This window comes from Ahaetulla prasina, chromosome 6 (genome assembly GCF_028640845.1).
Source record: "Ahaetulla prasina isolate Xishuangbanna chromosome 6, ASM2864084v1, whole genome shotgun sequence".
NCBI lineage: Eukaryota > Metazoa > Chordata > Lepidosauria > Squamata > Colubridae > Ahaetulla > Ahaetulla prasina.
In genome coordinates, this window is record NC_080544.1 from 72789634 (window position 1) to 72813940 (window position 24307).

Below are 24307 nucleotides of genomic sequence, written 5' to 3' on the forward strand. Positions count from 1 at the left end.
AGAGTAGGTTGTTTGTTTCTAGATGGAAGGTAATGGATTGGTTGATGATAGATTCCATTACTTTGCAGGTGACGCAGCATAGAGAGATTGGTCTATAATTTTCAACTAGGCTGGGATCTCCTTTTTTGAGCAGCACATTGTTCTAGCAGCACAATGAATAAATGGAAGGAGGGGCTACCAGGGTAAGAAAAGAGATGATTAGGGAACACTTGGGTACCATGAAGTCTTTAAGTCTCCAGGACCAACCTTGAAGGAACTTGTAGATGTCATCAAGGAGCCTCTTTCATGCAAAATATACATAGTGCCAGAGAACTGGAGAAGGGCAATTGTCGAATAATTGTTCTTATCAACAAGGATTGATTTGATCTAGACAAATTCTGAAACCAATTATTAAGAAGTCACTTAGCACTATAATCAAAAATATGTTGATCCAGCAGTTTGGGATAGATTGTATAGAAATAGGCAATCTTGCAAACACTGTTTCAAACTATGTTTCTAGAGTATATAAATCCTTTCCTAACACTTTAACTGAGCTTGAAGACAATTGGCAGTGAAGCCATTTCAACCCAAGTCCTGTTTGGGAACTTCAAGAAATGTCACTCACATCTCACATTCTGGGTTACCTGCAATTTTTGGGCTGTTTATAATGTCTGCACCATAAAGAATTTTATTATAATCCAACACTAATGTTAACATTTTCACCAAAGCTTGCACTTTTTTCCCTCTAAGTCCTTTATATCAGTTGTACAGGTTAAACCTAACCTCAGCTTTATGCTGTTCTTTCCCTTTAATTTTCTTACACAGTTTTGATGAACAATTCTAATAGTATTTATATTTTTATGATCATTCAGTAGCACTCACATTAGAATCTAGTTAAAAGTATAATCTGCTAAATTCATTTAAAAAAAAAACTCTAAAAAAACATGTTTTGCAATGCAGCCTTAATATAGCTTCCTAGGTTACATACATATTAGTTTGAACAGTTGATGAAGATGAAATGTTTTCATTTTTACTACTTTGAATGAACATATTATAGATTTATTTATTTCTGAAATCAGAAATTAATTTCATGATTTTCATTATTGAGGTTGGCTTAATTAAAAACGTACTTATTTTATTGCCTTTTCTAAATTATTGGAACTATTTATTATTTTAGAGTTTTTTACACCATTACATTTTATTGGTTTGTGCTGCGCATAGAGTTTTAATTTTTATGTTCTCCATTCCATTAATTTCAAATTTAATATTAAAATATAATGATGATTCAATTTCAGTATTACAAGCATGAAAAGCCTGGAAAAAACTATGAACTAAGAAAAGGGAAAAAATAATGTTCTTTTGAGACAGTTAAAAACATTTAGTCTTATATCTATATAATAAAATTTTACTGTATTTAAGAATCTTGCCTAACATTAACATTGACCTGTACATGTCTGCTATTATTTAGTGTTATAAAGAAATCCTAGGATTTAATTCACTTCAGGTATTTGCCAGATTTCTTGACTTCATTATCATTAATTCATGAATGAATGGATGACTCTACTGCATATATGCATACCGTATGTCTATAAGTGTTTGTGTATCTGTCTGTATACAAATGAGAAATTAAGTGTAATATAGTATCTAAAATACTAATTAGGAGAAGGGTTCTAATTTTTTTTTCAAAATATATTTGAAGCATATTGCTGAAGACAATTTAATTGAAATTCTTTGCCATTAAAGGTGCAATATTTAGGATATTGTGGTTCTTCCTCAATTTAATGCAATTATTAATCTGTTCTGTAATTAATGAGTTGTTGCACTCATTATACTGGACAGTGATAATGTGGTTTTCAATTAAATGAGACAAATGCTGGAAATATTTCTAAAGTAAACAAATTCCCTTGTTTTACTTCCATAAAACTCTTTTTATTTTAGAAACTGCCAAGTTTTAATTTCTGAGAATGTTGTATTGCTAGAAACTGGGCTGTGTGGTCGATATAGTAATAAAAACAAAGCTCAAAACCCATGATTTTTATTGATGTATTGTACATCTACAGAGTAACTTCATTATTGCAAAGCACACTGAGACTTATTTTCACAAATTCAGTCCATTATGCCATTGTTACTTTCCTAGAAGCATCACAGAGAAATATAGGAAGTCAGAAGTATTAAAATGAAGATGTTGCTAAAAAAAAAAGATAAAATAATACTTTTTCTGTATGTTTAAAGTTGCCCTCATGTTCCAAAATTTCTGTGATAGCTAGACATGCTTGAGGAAATCTCATGTAATGATCTGCCATTCTTAAAACTCTCCTGTTGCCTATCTACTGTTTGGGTGACTGACTTATTCTCGTGTATTTATTACTGTCACCAATCCTGTTCTCCTTAAGAATTGACATACTATCAATATATTTATATATGTGTTCATTCATTCTTTCACCCGTATGAGCCACTCAACTCCTGAAAAAAGCAGTTCTCCAACCTCAATATTTGACATAATCATAATCATTCATTCATAATTAAACTTTGAATAAAAGAAAGCAAGAAAACAAAATATAAAATAATTGGTAAAACAAATACCGTAGCAGTAGCTAAATCAGATCTGAAATGTAACTTACTGGTTGACCACTCCAAAATTAAACCTATATTCTCACAGTAATTGCTGTTAAACAAAATCTGCTAACATTCCTGCTTATTCCTGTAGGCAGATTTCCTGGCAGAAAAAAGCAGATTTTCCTCATCTGTTTGATCCAGATGATTAACAAGAGTATTGTTAAATAGAGGTTAGATTAAACATGGGAAAACACAACAAAACATGAAAAATTGATTAATTTAAACTTGAGCAGGGGCAGAAGTGGCCTTGTAAAGGCATATGAATATTCTTTTGTATTGAACTATATAAATGGCAAAATAATAAATTTAACCATTGGAAATGTTCTAAGGGGAGCAAAATATTGAGAAAATAATTGGTTTGGCTAAAAGGATTTCTGCAGAGACCACTCTTACAGGAAGAAACTCAGTCTTTCTGTAAATTGGAATTAAGAATATGATGCTTTATTTCTGAAATTGCTTTATCATACCCTGGTTGGAGCAAGAATTAGGGAAGCCTTAGATCCCTCAGTGCTAGTTAACTTTAATCAGCATTTTAGCTAGCTGTTTCTCCTGAGAACTTTATAGATAGAAGACCAGATTTTAAGCACAAGAGAACACTTGACAAACCTTTAGACCATGGAGCACTGCCCTTATAAATTGAGCTCTTACAGTCTTATACACAGAGAGCTTCATATCCTTGAGCAAAAGTCTCATCACCTTAGTTTTACAGTGGCTGAAACATTACCTTGCTGATAGTAATATAGCATTGTAATCTTTAGAACAGCAATATCTTACTTTTTTGCCTTTAATAAAAAAAAAACAAAGAAAAAAAGAGCAACACACAGACACACACTCACACACATAGAGCTTTTTTCTCTAGAGCTGCATAGAATAGTGGTTATAGTACTTCCTTTGATGTCAGGTCCCACCCTATATAACATAATATTTAATTACACTAATTGGTAATCTGTATTAGATGGTATTGTTTTGCCTATAGCCTTTTTCTTCAGATCAATACAAGACTATGTATTGATCAAATATTGTCAGCCCAGATTTAAAGCTAGCTTACTTTAGCCTGCGTATTACCTTGGATCAATAAGTTAACAAAATTTCCATATATAAACTGGGAAAATTTCTTGAAGCATGGACAATAAATTGCAAATGAGTGATCAGGTGGCTAAATTCTTCATTCTTAGCTGCAGTGGAGACTCTTGGCATAGAAAAGATAAGAGTAATTCAAATAACTGTATAAGTAGAAAAATATATGAATAACCTGTGAATAGTTCTTTTCAGAAAATGTTAATTATGGAAGTATGGAAGGACAGTGCTCTGAATATGTATGCACAGTGAGTATACATACACACATGTGCACACTGTGTCCCCAATGTTATCTATAGTATAGGATTCTGCTTTTTTTAGCAAGTATAAAGAACATTAAAATTATTTTCAAACTACAACTTTATTTTGTATATTAATCATGATGAATCAGTTGATAACATTTCTTAATAATTGTATTCAGAAAACTGCTAGTATTGTTTTTTAAATATAAGAAAGTTATAAATACCAAAATGTTTCAAACAATGGGCTTATAAACTGTTTGCACAATGTCCATATAATTTTTCTGGATTTCTTTTTTTTTTATTATTTCTTATAGGTGAAATCTGTGCTTTTAAAATCCATGGACAAGAAATGCCCTTTGAAGCTGTAGTCCTAAACAAGACATCTGGAGAAGGTCAGCTTCGAGCAAGAAGTCCAATTGACTGTGAATTGCAAAAGGAGTACACATTTATCATTCAGGCATATGACTGTGGCACAGAACCTAGTGGAACAAACTGGAAAAAATCTCACAAGTGAGTGACAACCAGGAGTATGGGCTTTGGGATGTGCACTTACAATTCAGGCTGAATAGCTCCTTCTAATGTTTGCCACTGTTGTTAAAGAAGAAATTAAAACAAAATTCTTTTTCATAGGACTGTACGTTAATTTTTTTCTTGCTCTCTGACCAAATAAAACTGGCTTCTTTAATAGTACATTTAGCTAGAATAGCAATTATTTTAAACAGACTAATATCTGCAGTTGTAATAGCTATATACCAGTGATGGTGAACTTTTTCAGCACTGAGTGCCCAAATCAGACCGCATGCGTGTGCATGTGTGCATGCCGGAGCACCGGAAACATAAAGACCAGCTAGCTGGTGCACCAGCACATGCATGCGCACTGGCCAGCTGGTGTTTGCGTTTGCTTTAAACCCGAAAACCAGCTGGCCAGTGCACACATGCCTGTTTTTTGGGTGTTTTGGGCCATTTTGGGGGGTGTTTTCAAGCTGTTTTGGGGGGCGTTTTCCGGACCGTTTCCGGGCCATTTTCAGGCTGTTTTTTGGTCATCTTCAGGCCATTTTCCAACGCACCAAAGCCCATGAAGACCAGCTGACTGGTGTGCATGTGTGGGCCGGAAACCAGAAGAGCACCTGGCGATGGTGCGCATGCCCACAGAGAGAGCTCTGCATGCCACCTCTGGCACTCGTGCCATAGGTTCGCCATCATGGCTATATACTCTCTTTTACCTATTAGTAAATGATCAGTTGATTTTTGAAATTTAAAAAAGTTATTACTTTGTTTACATGTCCCAGATTATTTTGATTTCTTTTCATTTTTTGTGTGTAATTTGTGATATAGATCATAATGTAAACGGATTTTCTATTCTTGATACTTGATTCTTAGTCATTTCAAATCATCATTTGTTGTTGATTTAACAATGTGAACATTTAAAGTGTTGGTTATATTCAATATTTATTTTATTTTATTTATTTATTTATTTATTTTGTCACACAGTATATGTAAGCATAAGCATATACATGGCAATCTCAGAATAATATTGTAAGAATTGCAATATTTAACATCCACATAAAAGCAAATAAAATAATAGAGAAATGCAATAAAAAGTGAAGTTAATCCAAAAATTAGTTTAAATAAGTAGTTCATTAAAATACATATTTTAATTCTATTAACTATTGGCAGGTCTTCAAACTTAGATATTTTCTACCCCTTTTTCATATAGAGATTGTATTATTTTTAACAATTGTTTATAAAATTTAAACAATAAATAAAAATGCAACAATCCATGCTACAGCAGATTTAGAAAATAAGTAGAAATTGTGAATAATAGTCTTTCTTTTTAGAGCCGTGGTCCATATCCAAGTAAAAGATGCTAATGAATTTGCACCTGCTTTTAAAGAAGCATCTTATAAAGCTACAGTGACAGAAGGAAAGATCTACGACAGTGTATTACAGGTAGAAGCCATGGATGAAGATTGTTCTCCTCAATACAGCCAGATATGCAATTATGAAATTGTCACAACTGATGTTCCATTTGCCATTGACAGGAATGGTAAGTGCTTGACATTTGACACATAATGCATTTTTTCGACTATATCCTAAGAGATATCTTTCTAGAAAGCATTTATTTTTCTGTCAAAGTTGGCATTATGGTAGCTTCTAATTTTCCAATTTTATCTTGAAAAAAGAAGTGGCTTCAGTTGATTAACCATATTTGTCAACCAATTGCACTTCAATTAAGACAATCTGCTTAGAATCAATGCAACATTCTTCATATTCTACTATTCATTCTGAATATCTACTGGATGTTTGTTTAGTATTAAGAACTATCTTCTTTTTTTAAAACAACCTAGAGGATTCAATAAGAATACCTTCTTAGAGAAAATTAACTTAAAATTTTAAATTAAAAATCAAGGAGGAACCACTGTTTTCAGGCACCAGACTCAATTTAATGAAATAGTGAAAAAAATATTTTTTGCAAAATAATAATAGTATTAAAATAATTAACATCTTACAAGATTTTCATAGAGTCTCAGTATATTTATCGAAAATATTTAAGTATTCTGATGTTTCATGTTATTAATAACTAATTAATAATGCCAACTTGTTATAGGATTTCAATCATTTTAGATGTTTTTATTTTAAAACTTTAAAGTAGAACCTCAGCTCTGAGAGTTCTAGTTTATAGGTACTTCATTCCTAATGTTCCTGATTTTAGTTACAGTAACTGAATTAATTTGTTTTTGTTTTTTTCAGTGAGTTAAAGTTTGGGGAGGCAAATATACAATAACTGTTTTTTTTAAAGAAATCCACATGTCTTTTCCCGAGGTTGTATGTCAACCTTATTTTTTTTTCAGTAATATATGATTGGATATATTCTATGTTTAAATTATTATACCTTGAGTAGATAAATTTATTAGTTTTTCTATAACATACATTCATATAAAATTATTTACAGGGTGCTGGAAATAGTGAGGATTTTTATTTTTGAAATTCCATCAGTGGGTTACCAAAATTATAAATTGAAAATGAGTGCAGAGCCTTTTTTCTCCTCTTAGAAGTCATTTTATGTTGTATGCTTTAGTGGAAGCAATTCCCCATTGGACACTGACCTCTACCTCTATCTGAACTGCTTTTTCAAAGAGCATAACTAAGAGCCGGAGGATAATGGGAAAAAGTTAGGACTGGTGAAATTCATATGGCAGTTAGAGAATATGTATTCAATGACATTAAAATAATGTCACAGTAATAATACAGTTATGTAAAAACATCTTGATGCCATACACAGGTGGGTAACTTGCCCTTTATATGTGATGTATAATGTAGGTACTATCATTTGCTACACTAGGTGCTCTACAGTTACTCATATTTGCCCTGTTCACATTTCAATAGCTTAATTGAAAGACTGATACTTTGTATATTTCTATGAAAGGAGATAGTCAATATAATTTAAATAATGTAACAAAGAACTATTTTTTTAAAAAAATATTTTTATAGAATATTTTACACTTTTAAACCAAAGACGTAACAGAAAAAGACAAAGACAAAAAAAGGGGGGGGAAAGAAAGAAAAAAAACATACACATACACCAAACGATAAAATACAAAACATAAGTAACAATATTATATAATATTTTTACAACTTTCTGCATCAACAGTTGTCTTTGCCTTTATATTCAATTCTTCTATTTAATCCTTTAGTCTTATATAGCCATCTCAACAACTCAACAACTCTTGTAACCAAAATTGTTATATATATTTGCATCCTATTTATTTACATAGTCGGTGTTTTACCCTTGATAATATTCAATACTTTTGGTTTTCAGTTAGTTGAAATTCAATTCACAAACTTATTTCTTATTTTGATTTCTATTTTCTAGCCACATATAGAATCTATTCCACACTTCATAATACTCTGAATCATCTCTTTCTTTAATTTCCATTGTCATGTTATCAATTCCTGCACATTCGAGGATCTTTTTAATTACTATTTCTTCAGGTGGTGTATTAATCTATTCCTACTGTTGTGCTAGGGTGATCCTGACCACTGTTAGTATGTGCAATATTATGTAATGCAAACTTCTCTCCATTTTTGTATCTATTATTCCTAAGAAAAAACAACTCTGGTTTAAAATCAGTCCTTTGGAGTGTAATCCCTTCTAGCTAGTTCTTAATTTTATCATGTAATAAAGAACTATTAGCCTAGTTCTTTGTTGAAAGTGTTCTAAAACAAAGGCTCATACAGCATACAGTAACTTCCAGATCATTTAAGGAGCTGTAGTTTTTAATTTTCAAGCTTGTTTTTTTGAGGAATGCAAATATTTTATCCTTGTTATCATGCTTGCTCAGAATTAATTTTGGACAATATTTATATATTTTTCCATTTTCTGGAATATAAATGCTCAGATTATGAACAGGTATTGTGCTAGACTGGGCTTTTATAATCACATTTTTCAAAATTTCCCAAGCTTCTTAAGTTGTTTTCCCCTTGAAGATTCTCATCCATGGAATCCTTCCCAAGCTCTCTCTAAGTTTGTTGAAATGAGCTTTCTTAAAGTCCAAGACTCTAGTTTGTCTTTGTTCTACTACTTGTGCTTGCATAATGTTGAATTCCAGCATTGCATGATCACTTGCCCCAAGGTTCCTGTAGCTTCAACACCTTCTATAATTTTATCTCTGTTAGGGAGAATTAAGTCCAACATGGCTGATCCCCTTGTTCCCTTCTCTACTTTTTGGGAAACAAGTTGTCTGCTAGGTTTGTTAGGAACCTGTTGGATCTTCCACACAAACACTGTCCAATTTTGCTATACAGGAGATGAAGAACAATATATTATTTCAACGTCCTCTGAGTCGTAGTTCACATTTATACTGTAGTTAGGTCTAGGATTGGCCCTAAGCAATTGAAGCTGCACTACTACTTTACCGAACAACTGTAACCTGGGCATGCTCCTTGATTCCACATATATCTTGATTTCTGGTTTATAATGGTTGTATAATAAGACCTCTTTTGCAAGCAGTATCCATTCTTGAGCCAGTCAAACTTAACATTAGTACCCACGCTTTGGTTACATTCCAACTTACTAATACAATGTGTTTACTCTTGACAAGTGCCTAGAGACTTCATGTGGAGCAAAATATGTCAACTAAGCTGCTAGCCAGTAACCAATGGACATAGTGCAATTTTGTTTCATTATATTTTAATTGTTTATTCTTTTTTTTTGCTTGAGTGTTCCCAAGATGTTATAGCAGGATATAAAATATTAGTTTAATACCATACCATACCATATATCATAACATATCATATCATATCATATCATATATCATATCATAATGTAACTCTATAGACCAATATTTCTAATAGTCTTTTGCTGCAATTTCTTAGCTTACTGTAATCTTATTTGTGAGCAATAAGATAATGAATACAGAACATTGCCTAACATTTAAAAGAAAAGAATAGTCCTTTATATTTTGCAGTTCCCACACTTATATTTGAACTCCATGAAGCTAGAGATCTCCTTGGAAATATTTCTTTTCTTTGTAGATATTTTGTGGCTCTGGTGATCTTTCATGAATGATTAAAAGGCTGTTTAGAAACCAATCTTCTATAGCATGTATGTTAACAGTTGCAACTTTTTATTTAGCTTTAGGGGATATTAAGATTTATGTTATCATCAGGAGTTTATTCATTAAAAGCAGTGTGTTACTTGGGAGTGTGGTTATAATGTAGGCCAACTGTACAGAGATTTCTTTTAATGATTAGAATGACTGCCAGACCTTGGAGGGTAAAGTAAGTTGTTAGCTATTTAGCTGTCACTAGAATGAGCTAGTTTCCTATATTGTTCTCTTGGAGGCTGTTTCCAAGCTGGCTGGAGTCAGTGCAAAGTTGATGGAATGAGGTTTGGAATGAAACCTTATAGACTAAGTTTGAAATGAAATACATAGCTAGGGACTGCTTACCGAGGGTGCATGTGACCATTATGTGACCATTATTTATATATGAACATAGGACAATACCTTTCTTGTTAAAACTTAATTCTTCAATTAAACAAACTAGTTCTGAAATCAGAGAACTGGGATTTCAAATATAAACAAGTCTGGATCTTTTTTTTTCTTCAATTAGGAAAAAAACAATTCTCCATCAATTGATGTAGTTCCAAAACAGAAAAATATTAAAAAGGTGAACTTAAAAGTGTGTAAAAATATTGTGTATTTATGTAAACAGATTATATGTGTTATTTATTTATTTATTTATTTATTTATTTATTTATTTATTTATTTATTTATTTATTCATTCATTCATTCATTCAATTTCTATAGCTTTCTCAGTCAATGTTTCTGGGTGACCTACAATTTAAAAGAAATATTAAAATTAAAAATGCTAAAATATTTTAAAGTGGTAAAACCACAAAAACATTCAGTTTAAATATACATAGGAGCAAGATACTTGGCCAGCTAGCAATACAACCAGGAAATGAGATCCTTAGCACACTTAGCACCCCAAGCATAGGAACATAGCCTGGTTGAGGCTTTATGAAAGGTTGAGACCTGGTTGAAGCCTTATGAAAGGCTAAGAGAGATAATGGCATTCTAATTTCTATATATTAGACTGTTGGTATTGAAATATTAAAATTGCCTAAAAAGTTTAATTTTTCCCCCCATGTACTTATTCAACCAGTCTCTGGCAGTCAAAATTGACCTGAAGGCAGATGAAATGATAGATTGCAAGTAATTAGTTAAATGGTTGCTATCTTAAAAGAAAAGCAGAGTTATATATAAGAAAAATGAGAAAAAGAGGATGATTAAGAAGAAATTCAGTTAATCAAATGGGAAGTTTAATAATGGAAAGGAAACAAAAATAACCAATATAGAAAAAAGGAAAGGAAGGATATCTGGAATCAAAATAAGAGATTGATACATTAAGGATCAGATATATGCATATGGGACTTTTTTAGCCAAAGTAGGGAAGTTTTAGAGAGCTTAATTAAGAAAACAAAATTAGAAGGTAAATATGTAAAGAGATTTAAAAAAAAAAAAAAGTAATGTCAATCAGCATGCTTAGTGAACTATTCACAGTTGATGGTGAAGGAGTATGGAAAGCAAATTGTTTTTATGGAATCTGGAACAGGTGAAAATGGAGAATATAGTAGAGTAGTAAAGAAAACAAAGATTAATTATAGGAAGGAAGGAAATAATTACTTTGGGCAAGTTCATGACAGTGAAGACAGAATATTAAAGGAATGGTCTTTCAAAATGAATGGCTGTGAAAACAGAACAATGAGAAACAGTGAGAGATAGACAATAGAAATCCAGTTTTCTGAAGATGGATATGAAAAAATTCTTTGCAATATTGAGTAAACTAAGTGAAGTATTGGTCAAATTTACCATAAATATTGACAAAAGCCTTTAGCAACCAAAATAAATCTTGCAATGATGTAGAAGTAAGGAAACTGGAGAGGCAACAAGGAAAAGCTAAACCTCCAGATTGCCATTGTTGTTAATAATTAGTCCAATCTTTGCAATTTCCAATACATTCAATACAAGAGCACTAGTGGGGCAGTGGTTAGCATGCACTACTGAAAGCAAACTCTGGAGTTAGATCCTGACTGGGCTTGAGATTGATTCAACCTTCCATCCTTTTGAGATTGGTAAAATGAAGACCCAGATTGTTGGGAGCAATGTGCTGATGCTGTAAAGCACTCAGAGAGTGCTGTAAAGTGCTGTGGGGCAGAACATAAGCCTAAATGCTATTACTATTTCTATTGTAAGAGAAAATTTTAATGTGATAAATTCTCCTGGACACCAGGCAATTATGGAAGAAGAGAATTATTGATATTATGATTAATTTAAATTTGCTGAATGTTCTATGTGGCTTGTTGATTCAGCAAAGAAAGATAGTATATGTACATATTCTTTTATGTTGCATTGGTCTAAAATGTGACCTTAATGGAGAGGGTACATATTTTCATCACAAGTGCTGTAGTCAGTATGCTTTGTATTTCAAACTATACTTGTAATACTTTGTTATTTTCTCTGTGTCTGATGAACCTAATGTGAAGAGTCAGGTCCCACTGTGTATAAAATGGTAGTTTGATTGTAACGTTCTGAAGAACTTTGAAAAAAAGAAAATAAAAAGTACAATTTAAGAAAAGGTCCCATGAAGTTCAATCTTTCTTCTAGCTTTTTGTCTCTATTTCCTTATATATAGAAGTTCTTTTATATACTACTAGCAATTATTGTAGGTTTCATTATAGTAAATTGCACCAGTCCAGTAAGTTGGCAATGAAATAATAGCTTTTTATTGTTTTGTGTTATACCTGCAGGGAATATCAGAAATACTGAAAAGCTCAGTTATGACAAAGAGCATCAGTATGAAATAATGGTAACAGCTTTTGACTGTGGGCAGAAACGTGCAACTGAAGATGTCCTGGTACGTGTTGAAGTTAAGCCTGTGTGTAAACCTGGATGGCAAGGTAATAATTGTGTATCATTATTAATGTAAATGTCAGTTTAATTATACATTTTGTACTGGAAATAAAGAAGAATTAAAGAATAAAGAAATTAAAATAACAAAAGCTTAATTATAATTTAGTTTTAACATTTAAAAAATAGAGTATACAATTTATTTGCTCAATGCTGGTTATAATTTAATATTCTTTAAAAATTATGAAGTTGCCTACATTAAGCCATTAGTAAGAAATGCTTGGGTGCTTGTATATGGCTTCATTACTAGTTTTCATTCAACATCTACAGTAATTTACATTATTAGTTGGTTTTCTTCATGTCTCAGTCCTATTCAAAACGTGTATGCTGAAAGTGGGAAATAAGTCAGACAACACTGTATTGACAATACTGTAGTTCTTGGTCCTTGTAGTCTCAGTGTATCAATTATCATTCTGACACAATTAGCCTGTTGTTGCTGCAGGAAAGTTGGGGCACAATTGGAATTCAATTGTTGAAGCAACAATTCAATGCAATTCAGCAAAAAAGTATACCTCAAATACCTGGATCTATTACCACTACTATTCTAAATATACAAAGTCTATACAATTTTAAGGATAGTAAATAACAGTAGGAACTGTCATTAAAAGTTTAGCTAAAGTAAAAGCTTCCTGTCAGTTAAAGCTTTCTGATTATTTCTGGACATATTCATGTAACCCTCTCAAGAATATGATTAGGTTTGCCACTTTTTTTCTGATTCTTTAAAAATGCCTATCTATCTCTCAAGTGTCAAACTCGCTGCATCATGTTGCCTCATGTGACATTTTGTGACGTTTTCCCCCTTTGTGGAGCTAGGGTGGGCATGGCCTGCGTGTGATGCATCTGGCTCATGGGCTGCCAGTTTGACACTTCTGATCTAGCCTATAGTCACAGAATTTCCTTATAATTCTTCCCAACCCTCTTTGAGGCTTTAGTTAAGTCTGTTAAGATTGCTGTTTTCTCTAAATACATAATCATAATTAACTGATCAGCTGCAGTATAATCAAACACCTGCTATCAGCAATGAAAGTGATCACCAATGGTGTTAATAAAATCAATAAAACCAGCAATCACGCTGCTTAAGATTGTCACTACTGTGGTTTTAGCCTCATCACTAGTGTCATGACTAAAGCAATGTATACAGAAGCTTGGTGACTATTTTTCAGTTGTGTCTGATTTTCATAAGTGAGCAATTGGTAGGTTCAGAGTAGTAATAAGGCCAATACAATGGGATGACACTAGCCCAAATAATTATAATAATAATAATAAAGATGTGTTCTCACCAGATATTTGGAACAAAAATCTGTGTCCTGCTCAGCAAAAGAGTCACTTAAAATTCTAACTTTTCCATTGTACTAGCACTGGAATCCATGCCAAACTTTAGTAATGTGAAAATATATCCAAAGAGTAATCCCATTAGTATCTAGAATTTGGGCCGAAACCTGAAAGTTATGAGTTGGTAGGTTGCAACAGAGCCTTATGATGTTTTAATTCAGCCCATGGGATCAGATTTATATTTAGGTTCAAAATACAGGTAATAAATTGTTTTATCATGTAAATTTATCCTTTTCAAAAGAAAGAATAATTAGGCATGTTTTATGTTTTGTATATAGCATGTAATAACAGCCAAGGGTTTATTTTTAGCCTTTGTCTTTGTGACTGATTAAGTATCAAGCTTGACCTATTTAATGATCCATTGAGATCAATGCAATGGTAATACAAAAGTATCTCAGGTAACATATCTAGGTCACATTCCTTTCCAATGTTCCCAGGTGATTAAAAAGATTTTTTATAGGAAGCAAGAAGTGTAACATTTTGAACAGAAATATAAATATGGCATATTTCTTTTCCATATTTCCATTTGTGAATTAATGTGTAAGATTTTTCTGGTTAGCATTTGTTGATGATATACAATGTAAGAATACATATACTTATATTATATGTATGTCTTAAGGCTACAGAAGTCAAAAGTGCTTGTCCTTGATAATGAGATCATTTTTTTTCCAAAGTGAACTTTTAACTTTTATTGTAAATGTTTGCAGAGTTAATACAGTTTGGGGCTGGTTTTTAGTAATTTGTCCTTCCTAATCTCAGCTGTTACAACTTTCTTGACTCAGGTATGCAGATTGATAATGTTTAATTCAATCTTCTCATTGAGTACAAAATTTTAAACAGGTTTATATAAAAAGTTGTATATAAAAATTACACAATTTCAATTAAAAATCTGACTTTATTTTTTAATTTTTTAATAAGTAAATAAAGGCAAATATATTAAAAGGAAGTTTCTGGAAGAAACATTTTCATAAATTTTGTCATATCAAAATAGCTGTGTTGATTTAGGACTGTCATAATAAATCTTGCTTCTTTGCATATTGTCCCAAATCACAGAGGATAATATAATCTGTGAATCATGACAGAAAGCACATCTGAAAGCCTTCATAGCCATTGAACTGTGCAGTGTCTGTTGTTGTCTGATCAATCTTGGAAAGATGTCTGATCTGACTCAGATCAAGCTTAGGCAGCTTTTTTTAAAATAAACCTTTGCTTCTACCAGCCTACATGAATATATATGGAGCAGATAATAATATCTATATAGTCACATAAACTATGAAATAGCTTTGCAAAAAATATAGACAAATGTTGTGTCCTGCGTATCAGCCAATCCGAGCACCGCTCAGTCTGATTGGCTGAGACGCAAGCAACAGAAGAAGCGGGAAGCCGGGAGCGTTGTGATTGGCTCCCCATCTGACAGTTCGCAGTTGCTGAGGAAAAACACGTTCGTTCCTGTCAGAGTTAGTTCTGCTCGTTGTGTTGGAGCACGGTTCATGCCTGTTGAAGAGTTTGCTAACATTAAAGAATAGTTGTTGATTCAACGCGCCTCCGTGTTTATTGAACTTAACACTGGCGACGAGGTTTGTGGATTTCGCCATTGAACTGTGCAGTGTCTGTTGTTGTCTGATCAATCTTGGAAAGATGTCTGATCTGACTCAGATCAAGCTTAGGCAGCTTTTTTTATAATAAACCTTTGCTTCTACCAGCCTACATGAATATATATGGAGCAGATAATAATATCTATATAGTCACATAAACTATGAAATAGCTTTGCAAAAAATATAGAGAAATACTCTGATTTTCTAAATGTTGCTACCCTTAGGACAGAGAATTGTCATTAGATTGGTTGGAGTATCTGCAGGGATTCACATTTTTTCCCCTTTATTCTCAGAAACAGTGCTGTTTTCTGGAATGTTCTTTGACAGTTTCAACCCTTTCTTATCCAGGACCAGTGTTATAGCCCCACCTTTGTCAATTCTTGTAACCACAAGTGCCAGAAATATGAGCAGGTTTTCCTATCATGTTGAGGTGGGAAATCTTGTAGTATAAATGCTGGAAGAAATCTTAACAAGATTTTAAAAATCAAAAAAACCTTCCCCACAAATTCCACATGAAATTTGAACCTCTTGCACTTGAAGAAATATAGTCAGGGGCTCTTGAACTATTAAGCTCATTTACCTGTGAATCAGATCCATGTTCTTCCTGCCTAGTTAAGGTATAGTGAGAACTAGAGAGGTGGTGAAATGGGTGTCATAGTAGCACTTGTTATGTCATTCAGTGGCTTCAGGACATTTTCTTTGAATTTTTATTGTCATTATTATTGACTTTTAGTATTATTGTTATTGGTCTGTTTATGTTCAATTTTAATAAGACTGAGCATACTAATTATAATTTAAATTGGACTATTACTTTAAAGAATGAGTACAACACCTAAGTGTCTCTGACAATTAAGCAATATATTTTTAAAAATTCACTGGAAAAATAGGAATCTTTAATAGTGATTGTTGTTTTGAATCATTAATTTTAGTGATTACTACAATTCAATATGAAAGGTCTCTATTACGTATTTGCAAACGTATATTTCGGTAAAGGCTGGCAGTATTGTTAAAAGTAGGAGCCCTTTATGACTGAGTCTCAATTTGAAATCATGTAATTGTAATTCAGTCATCCTGATTAAAGTAGAATATTCCTTAGAGCAGGGGTCTCCAACCTTGGTCCCTTTAAGACTTGTGGACTTCAACTCCCAGAGTCCCTCAGCCAGCAAAGTTGGCTGAGGAACTCTGGGAGTTGAAGTCCACAAGTCTTAAAGGGACCAAGGTTGGAGACCCCTACCTTACAGGACTTTCTTTGAAACAATATGGCCTGATTGCTTTTGTCCAAAGTCTGTAAAGGTATTAAAGTTCCACACTTCACGGAGCTTAAACAGAGTTAGGTTTTCAGGTTGCAAATAAAACTGTAACATGTTGAAATTTATGACGAATCATAGGATCTATTTTGTGCTGGGAAATTCTGTCACATCACTTCATATGGCACACTGAACCATATTAACCTATATTAATGTAGGAATGTATAATTTTTTTCTTAGAGGAAAGAAGGGAAGAAAATATTAATAAACAGTAATGTGTATTACATTCATGTGTTTGGCAATGTATTATGACATAAATTTAAAAACTCTGTAGGAGTTTTAAAAAATATAGAAATGGATGATTTTTTATCCTTGTATCTTTCCATTTTACATAAATATGTGAACAAATCCATAGCACTGGAAAAATCTAACTAAACATATCTTTAGATCAAATGCATTGAGTGGTATCATTCATTTTATAGCAGTGACTTTTATTGCAAATCACTATATTTGACCCAGGGATGGATTCTACTTACCTTTACTACCAGTTTGCAATGGGAAGTTTGTTTTGCTCGCATGCGCTTATGTGCATGTGCAGATTCTCCATGATGATGTCCGGGTGGGTGGGCAGAGCCTCCCTCCGCTTTTACTACCAGTTTGCAAGAACCGGACCAAACTGGGAGCAACCCACGACTGATTTGACAAGTGTTTCTGAATCTACTTCATCCATGTCTGTATTAGAATTTTTGTGGGTAGGGGAGAACAATCAGAATCATCAAACTGTTAAAAAAAATTTATCCCTAAGAATATTACAGAACCAAAAGAGTTATTAATATAAAATGACTTTGGTAACTTTATTGCTAGTATATTTGCATACTTTAATAAGAACAGTGTGGCTTAAATTTTTGCAATGAGGAAGATAACAGGTCTTGGTCAAAAGAATAGAGGCAAGACTGAATTAGTAATACATGAATATGCATAGTTATACATAAGTAAAGTTCACTTGAAGTTCACTGAAATATAAATGCATTTATGAGGTTCTTTAGCATATGTATGTCTTTGCCATTTCATAAGTAAGGACGTGAAGCAGTGCTGCTCCTGTATTTGTAGAGCATTCCACATGTAGATATAATCTTAGAGGAATCAGGATTTTCTTTCCTGGAATATACTAAGGGTTCCTGGCCAAGGAAAATTTAATCAACAAGCATGAACTATTCTTATATATACCTTCAATGCACAAGGAAGTTTATTAAAACCTATCTATGCAGCTAGTTTGCAACAAGGTATGTAGACTCACAGGATAAGTCAGATGCCTGATGGGGAAAAATAAGATCTGAGCTAGAATCTAAAGAACAGGAAAGCAATGTAAAGCCACATTCAAGCATCATCTAAACAACTTTAATTCCCTGCGGATATCATCCAGATGATTGAAGGTTTTTCTGTAATATTTCAGCATTCAATACAAATGTCTGCAAGAGAAAAGCTGCCCAGCTTATCTCCTGCATGCATTCAGATGAATCTCTGCTTGGAAAATGAAAGTTATTATAGAAATATGGTAATTCCAAACACCTGAACAAATTGAAAATGTACAGTATGTATGATTACAGTGTGTACTCCCTTAGAGAAGAATGGAACTAAAACAAATTTCTTTATTATAAAACCTTATCTTTGTAGCCTTTGAACAGCTTCCCAACAATTTTGTTGATTTTTGGTTGACTTTTACATTAATTGTATACACAGCTGAGAACAAAGTACTCTGCAATTGCATTGCATTTTTAATGACATGTTTTTAAATTCCACTTCTGACTAGGTATTTGGTTGTTTTTTAAAAAACTTGCTTCTGTTCACACTTCACGGAGCTTAAACAGAGTTAGGTTTTCAGGTTGCAAATAAAACTGTAACATGTTGAAATTTATGACGAATCATAGGATCTATTTTGTGCTGGGAAATTCTGTCACATCACTTCATATGGCACACTGAACCATATTAACCTATATTAATGTAGGAATGTATAATTTTTTCTTAGAGGAAAGAAGGGAAGAAAATATTAATAAACAGTAATGTGTATTACATTCATGTGTTTGGCAATGTATTATGACATAAATTTAAAAACTCTGTAGGAGTTTTAAAAAATATAGAAATGGATGATTTTTTATCCTTGTATCTTTCCATTTTACATAAATATGTGAACAAATCCATAGCACTGGAAAAATCTAACTAAACATATCTTTAGATCAAATGCATTGAGTGGTATCATTCATTTTATAGCAGTGACTTTTATTGCAAATCACTATATTTGACCCAGGGATGGATTCTACTTACCTTTACTACCAGTTTGCAATGGGAAGTTTGTTTTGCTCGCTCACATGCGCTTATGTGCATGTGCAGATTCTCCATGATGATGTCCGGGTGGGTGGGCAGAGCCTCCCTCCGCTTTTACTACCAGTTTGCAAGAACCGGACCAAACTGGGAGCAACCCACGACTGATTTGACAAGTGTTTCTGAATCTACTTCATCCATGTCTGTATTAGAATTTTTGTGGGTAGGGGAGGACAATCAGAATCATCAAACTGTTAAAAAAAATTTATCCCTAAGAATATTATAGAACCAAAAGAGTTATTAATATAAAATGACTTTGGTAACTTTATTGCTAGTATATTTGCATACTTTAATAAGAACAGTGTGGCTTAAATTTTTGCAATGAGGAAGATAACAGGTCTTGGTCAAAAGAATAGAGGCAAGACTGAATTAGTAATACATGAATATGCATAGTTATACATAAGTAAAGTTCACTTGAAGTTCACTGAAATATAAATGCATTTATGAGGTTCTTTAGCATATGTATGTCTTTGCCATTTCGTAAGTAAGGACGTGAAGCAGTGCTGCTCCTGTATTTGTAGAGCATTCCACATGTAGATATAATCTTAGAGGAATCAGGATTTTCTTTCCTGGAATATACTAAGGGTTCCTGGCCAAGGAAAATTTAATCAACAAGCATGAACTATTCTTATATATACCTTCAATGCACAAGGAAGTTTATTAAAACCTATCTATGCAGCTAGTTTGCAACAAGGTATGTAGACTCACAGGATAAGTCAGATGCCTGATGGGGAAAAATAAGATCTGAGCTAGAATCTAAAGAACAGGAAAGCAATGTAAAGCCACATTCAAGCATCATCTAAACAACTTTAATTCCCTGCGGATATCATCCAGATGATTGAAGGTTTTTCTGTAATATTTCAGCATTCAATACAAATGTCTGCAAGAGAAAAGCTGCCCAGCTTATCTCCTGCATGCATTCAGATGAATCTCTGCTTGGAAAATGAAAGTTATTATAGAAATATGGTAATTCCAAACACCTGAACAAATTGAAAATGTACAGTATGTATGATTACAGTGTGTACTCCCTTAGAGAAGAATGGAACTAAAACAAATTTCTTTATTATAAAACCTTATCTTTGTAGCCTTTGAACAGCTTCCCAACAATTTTGTTGATTTTTGGTTGACTTTTACATTAATTGTATACACAGCTGAGAACAAAGTACTCTGCAATTGCATTGCATTTTTTTAATGACATGTTTTTAAATTCCACTTCTGACTAGGTATTTGGTTGTTTTTTTAAAAAAAACTTGCTTCTGTTCACACTTCTGTTTCTAAAAATGCACAAAATAAAAAAAAAGTCTGTGGAGAAATATAAACATGTTATATTATTGGTCAAGTTGTAGTGTGTAATAATATTTCTATTTTTAGACTGGAAAAGGCATATTGAGTACAAGCCTGGTTCTGGAAGTATACCTTTGTTTCCCATTATTCACCTGGAGACCTGTGATGGACCTGTTTCTTCTATCCATGCCACTGTTGAGCTTCAGACCAACTATATTGGAAAAGGCTGTGATCGTGAGACATATTCAGAGAAATCTCTGCAGAAATTATGTGGTACATACTAATTTAGATATAATTCTGGGTTTTTATGAGCTGGTAGTGAGAGTGCTGGTATTTATGTAAAAATTAAAAGGCACATTTCTTTTCTGTTAATATTTGATTATACGGGGACAAGGATCACATGCCTGCAATTAGCAGGCCTGAAGTCAGTAATAAGTACATATATATAATTCAAATAAATAATATTCTGAAAAAAATGAATTTGCTGGTACCAAGTCAGCAAAAAAACTTATTTTGAAATATTTGCTGCATTTTTATGATTAGAAATTGCTCCTTTTCAACATCGTATATCAGGGAAAATAGGTCATTTAGTTATATAGAAGGATGCAGATGACATAATATATCCAGCTTGTTAACTGATTAATAAAATTCTTTTACTGGGGCTCTGCAAGGATGATGGGAAGACTCTTTAGACTTTTTAAAGTAATTTAAAAAGTTTGAAGAAGAAAATTATTGATTACTAGGTTGATAAATAGCCATAATCCACATGTTAACAATATGAATACAATGATTATATAAATCAAAGTTCATTTTATAAATTAAAATATAACAAAAAACAGGTCTACTGGTCTATCTAGCATAGCCTCTTGCATTCTGACCAAGCAGTGGCTAACTACAAACTTAATTAGTCCTGCTGCTGCCACTAATACTCTTTGAATGGACAAAAATTAAACCTGGGAAGATTAAATGCAAAAAAATGTATGTTATCATTAAAATGAGACAATGAAGGGCTTTATACACTGAATTTAGATAACAGCTTTCTCATTAGTGTCTCATCAATCTCTTCATTGTATGTCATCCTCAGGAGCATCTTCAGGTGCCATTGACCTATTACCAACACACAGTGCTGCAAATAACTGGACAGCTGGTCTTTTGATGGACAGCAATGATATGGTTTTTAAATTTGATGGAAAGCAAGGTGCCAAAATTCCTGATGGAATAGTACCAAAGAATCTAACTGATCACTTTACCATCACCATGTGGATGAAACATGGTCCAAGTCCAGGATTAAGAGCAGAGAAAGAAACTATTTTGTGTAATTCTGATAAGACAGGTAACTCAAAATCTGTACTTCCTTCATTCTTCTTTCAAATTTAAATGTTCAATAAAAGCAGATATTGAAAAATAACAAACTCTTACAAGAATTAGCCTCAAGATCTTTTTTTTGCAGTGAATCAGGAATTGATTTGTAATAATTTAGGCTCAAATAAATTAATTGTATAATCTGATTTTAATTTCTTATCTTGGTCTATTTTTTTTTAGAAATGAATCGACATCATTATGCACTTTATGTGCATAATTGTCGACTAGTGTTTTTGTTACGGAAAGATTTTGACCAAGCTGATACCTTCCGTCCTGCAGAATTTCACTGGAAGCTTGACCAGGTACATAAATTAGCTTTTATTATAATTATAAATTTCTTCCATAGTGTTACATGAAGAATGTATCAATACAGCAGAGTCTAAACCTGCATTTACCAACCTGAAATTTCTAGGTCTTAAAGTTCAGAATTCTTGAGAGCCACAGGTTTGGGAAGGCCAGACTGAACAGTTTTCTACTGCAGATAACAGTATCTAATCTTAAGTAAACCATGAATTATGACCGAGTTACTACTCTACTAGATGTTGTCAAAGTACATTAACCAGGATAATTTCAATTAATGAATGTTAAGAGTCCAACTATAACTAGAGAAAATAAAACCCTACCAGTAAATCAGGGGCTATGGCTAAAGATTAAATTATTCCTGCTTGTACCAAACTGTAGTCTTCCACCATTTTTTTTCTTTCCTTCAAGTTTTTCAGAATAGCTATCTCAATAGCTATCTTTAAGAGAAATAATAATTGTTTGGGGAGTTAAAAAGGTATTCACCCCATCCAAGGCAATTTAGAAAAACAGTTCTGAAGAGTACTTCAACTTCTCGATCAGAAAGTTTACAGAATTTTAAATTTGAAGCAGCAGCTGAATTGGAAGCTCAGCTGTTCAATGTCAGAACAGTCTCCAGAAACATCAAAAGCAATGTAACTTCTAGACTGCAAAACTGATCCTGGAATGGCCCAGCCCATGCATATGGAAGTGAGCTGAGATTACAATGGATATTTTCAGAGACTTTATTTTTCTGAATCTTTCAGCTCCTTCAATACATTTGTCCCATAGAGATGCTACTGAACAAAATGTACAAGATTGTGGCAACTCTAGTGAAAATTTATAATAAATATTTTCAGTCTATTCAGACACCTGTGAGGTGCAGAAAATATTTTTTTTCAACTGATTACTTATGATAGCCATGGGACCTCAGGAATGTGGAGAGTTAGTATTGAAGAAGGTTAACACAGTGCAATGTAATAAATCTCCTCAAATGGATACATATTAGAAGTTTGAACACTTTGCAATTGAATTGAAAGAAATGCTCATAGCTTGCATGAACGAAAGCATAAAATCTCACAATGAATTTGCTATTCATTAAGGAGCCCAGTGCTGTCAGACATCTGTGCAAGGTATAAGAAAAGATGTTATTGTTTTAAGAATCACCTTATGACTTTAATAAATAGTTTTTTAAAAAAAATAATAAGTTTTTTTTAAAAAAGTAATGCCAGTCAGCTGCCTTAATGAATTGCTGAGAACTCTTGTGTTTTCATGAGGTCCAAAACACTCCAAATCAGTTTAGAATTTTTTTATCAATTGACAAGGCAACTTATTCCAACAATACATAAAAATAAACTGGAAAGTATAAAGTTTTGCTATGACAATGTTCCTAAACTAGAATGTGATTCCCACATAATTTTCTACATTTATAATTAGTTTTGGAAATCTTTTTGTATAAATTACAAAATATATCTAATTTCTCATTAATTTTGGAAATCTTTCTGTATATATTTATTTACCAGTTCACTAAAATTTATATAGATGCTTAGAATTTTAACAAAAATGATGCGAGTGATTATATAACAAAAAAGCTTTCATTTCAAAATTTAATTTTTATTTTAAACCAATAGCTATTTTAACTGTATGGTGTCTTTAAATATGTGCCTTTTTAGTGATATTTTTTCTTGTGACTGCTACATGTCACCTTTCCATTCTATACTTATGACGTTTCACAATTATTTATTTAAAAAACACAATTTGTTTACTTATTATACACATATTTCTTATAGTGGATTGCAGATAGCCTAATTTTTCAAAACCAACAAAAAACATCAAGAATATCAGATGAGTGCAGAATGCTATAAGTAGCTGTAAACCTGACTCTCCCAACATGTGGTCATATGACCATGATAATTTATGATGGCTGGGGGTATTTTACAATAGAATAGAATTTTATTGGCCAAGTGTGATTGGACACACAAGGAATTTGTCTTGGTGCATATGCTCTCAATGTACATAAAAAAAAGATACCTTCATCAAGGTACAACACTTAAAACACTTAATGGTAGTCATAGGATACAAATTTAACACAATGATACAACACTTACGGTAGTCATAGGCTACAAATAAGCAATCAGGAAACAATCAATATCAGTATAAATCATAAGTCCTTCAGGAGAAGGGCGGTCTAGAAATCTAATAAATAAATAAATAAGGATACAAGCAACAAAGTTACAGTCATAAGTGGAAGGAGATGGGTAATGAGAATGATGAGAAGATTAATACTACTACAGATTTAATAAATAGTGTGACAGTGTTGAGGGAATTATTTGTTTAGCAGAGTGATACAAGATACAAAGTCTTCTTAACATGGTCATCCTAACTTCGAACTATTGTAAAAGCAACAACTGCCTGTATCATTCATTCAGTTTGGTTAATTG

At 32.6% G+C, this 24307-nt stretch overlaps 1 protein-coding gene across 1 annotated transcript in view; it reads left to right on the plus strand.

Moving 5' to 3' along the window:
* The window catches only part of CLSTN2 (calsyntenin 2), a 322206-nt gene that overhangs the window by 198399 nt on the left and 99500 nt on the right, over positions 1-24307 (plus strand). Inside the window, exons 3-8 of the mRNA XM_058188868.1 lie at positions 4229-4424; positions 5753-5961; positions 12229-12378; positions 20313-20498; positions 21310-21558; positions 21768-21889. Of these exons, the coding sequence (XP_058044851.1) occupies positions 4229-4424; positions 5753-5961; positions 12229-12378; positions 20313-20498; positions 21310-21558; positions 21768-21889 (1112 nt within the window). The remainder of the gene's footprint in view (positions 1-4228; positions 4425-5752; positions 5962-12228; positions 12379-20312; positions 20499-21309; positions 21559-21767; positions 21890-24307) is intronic.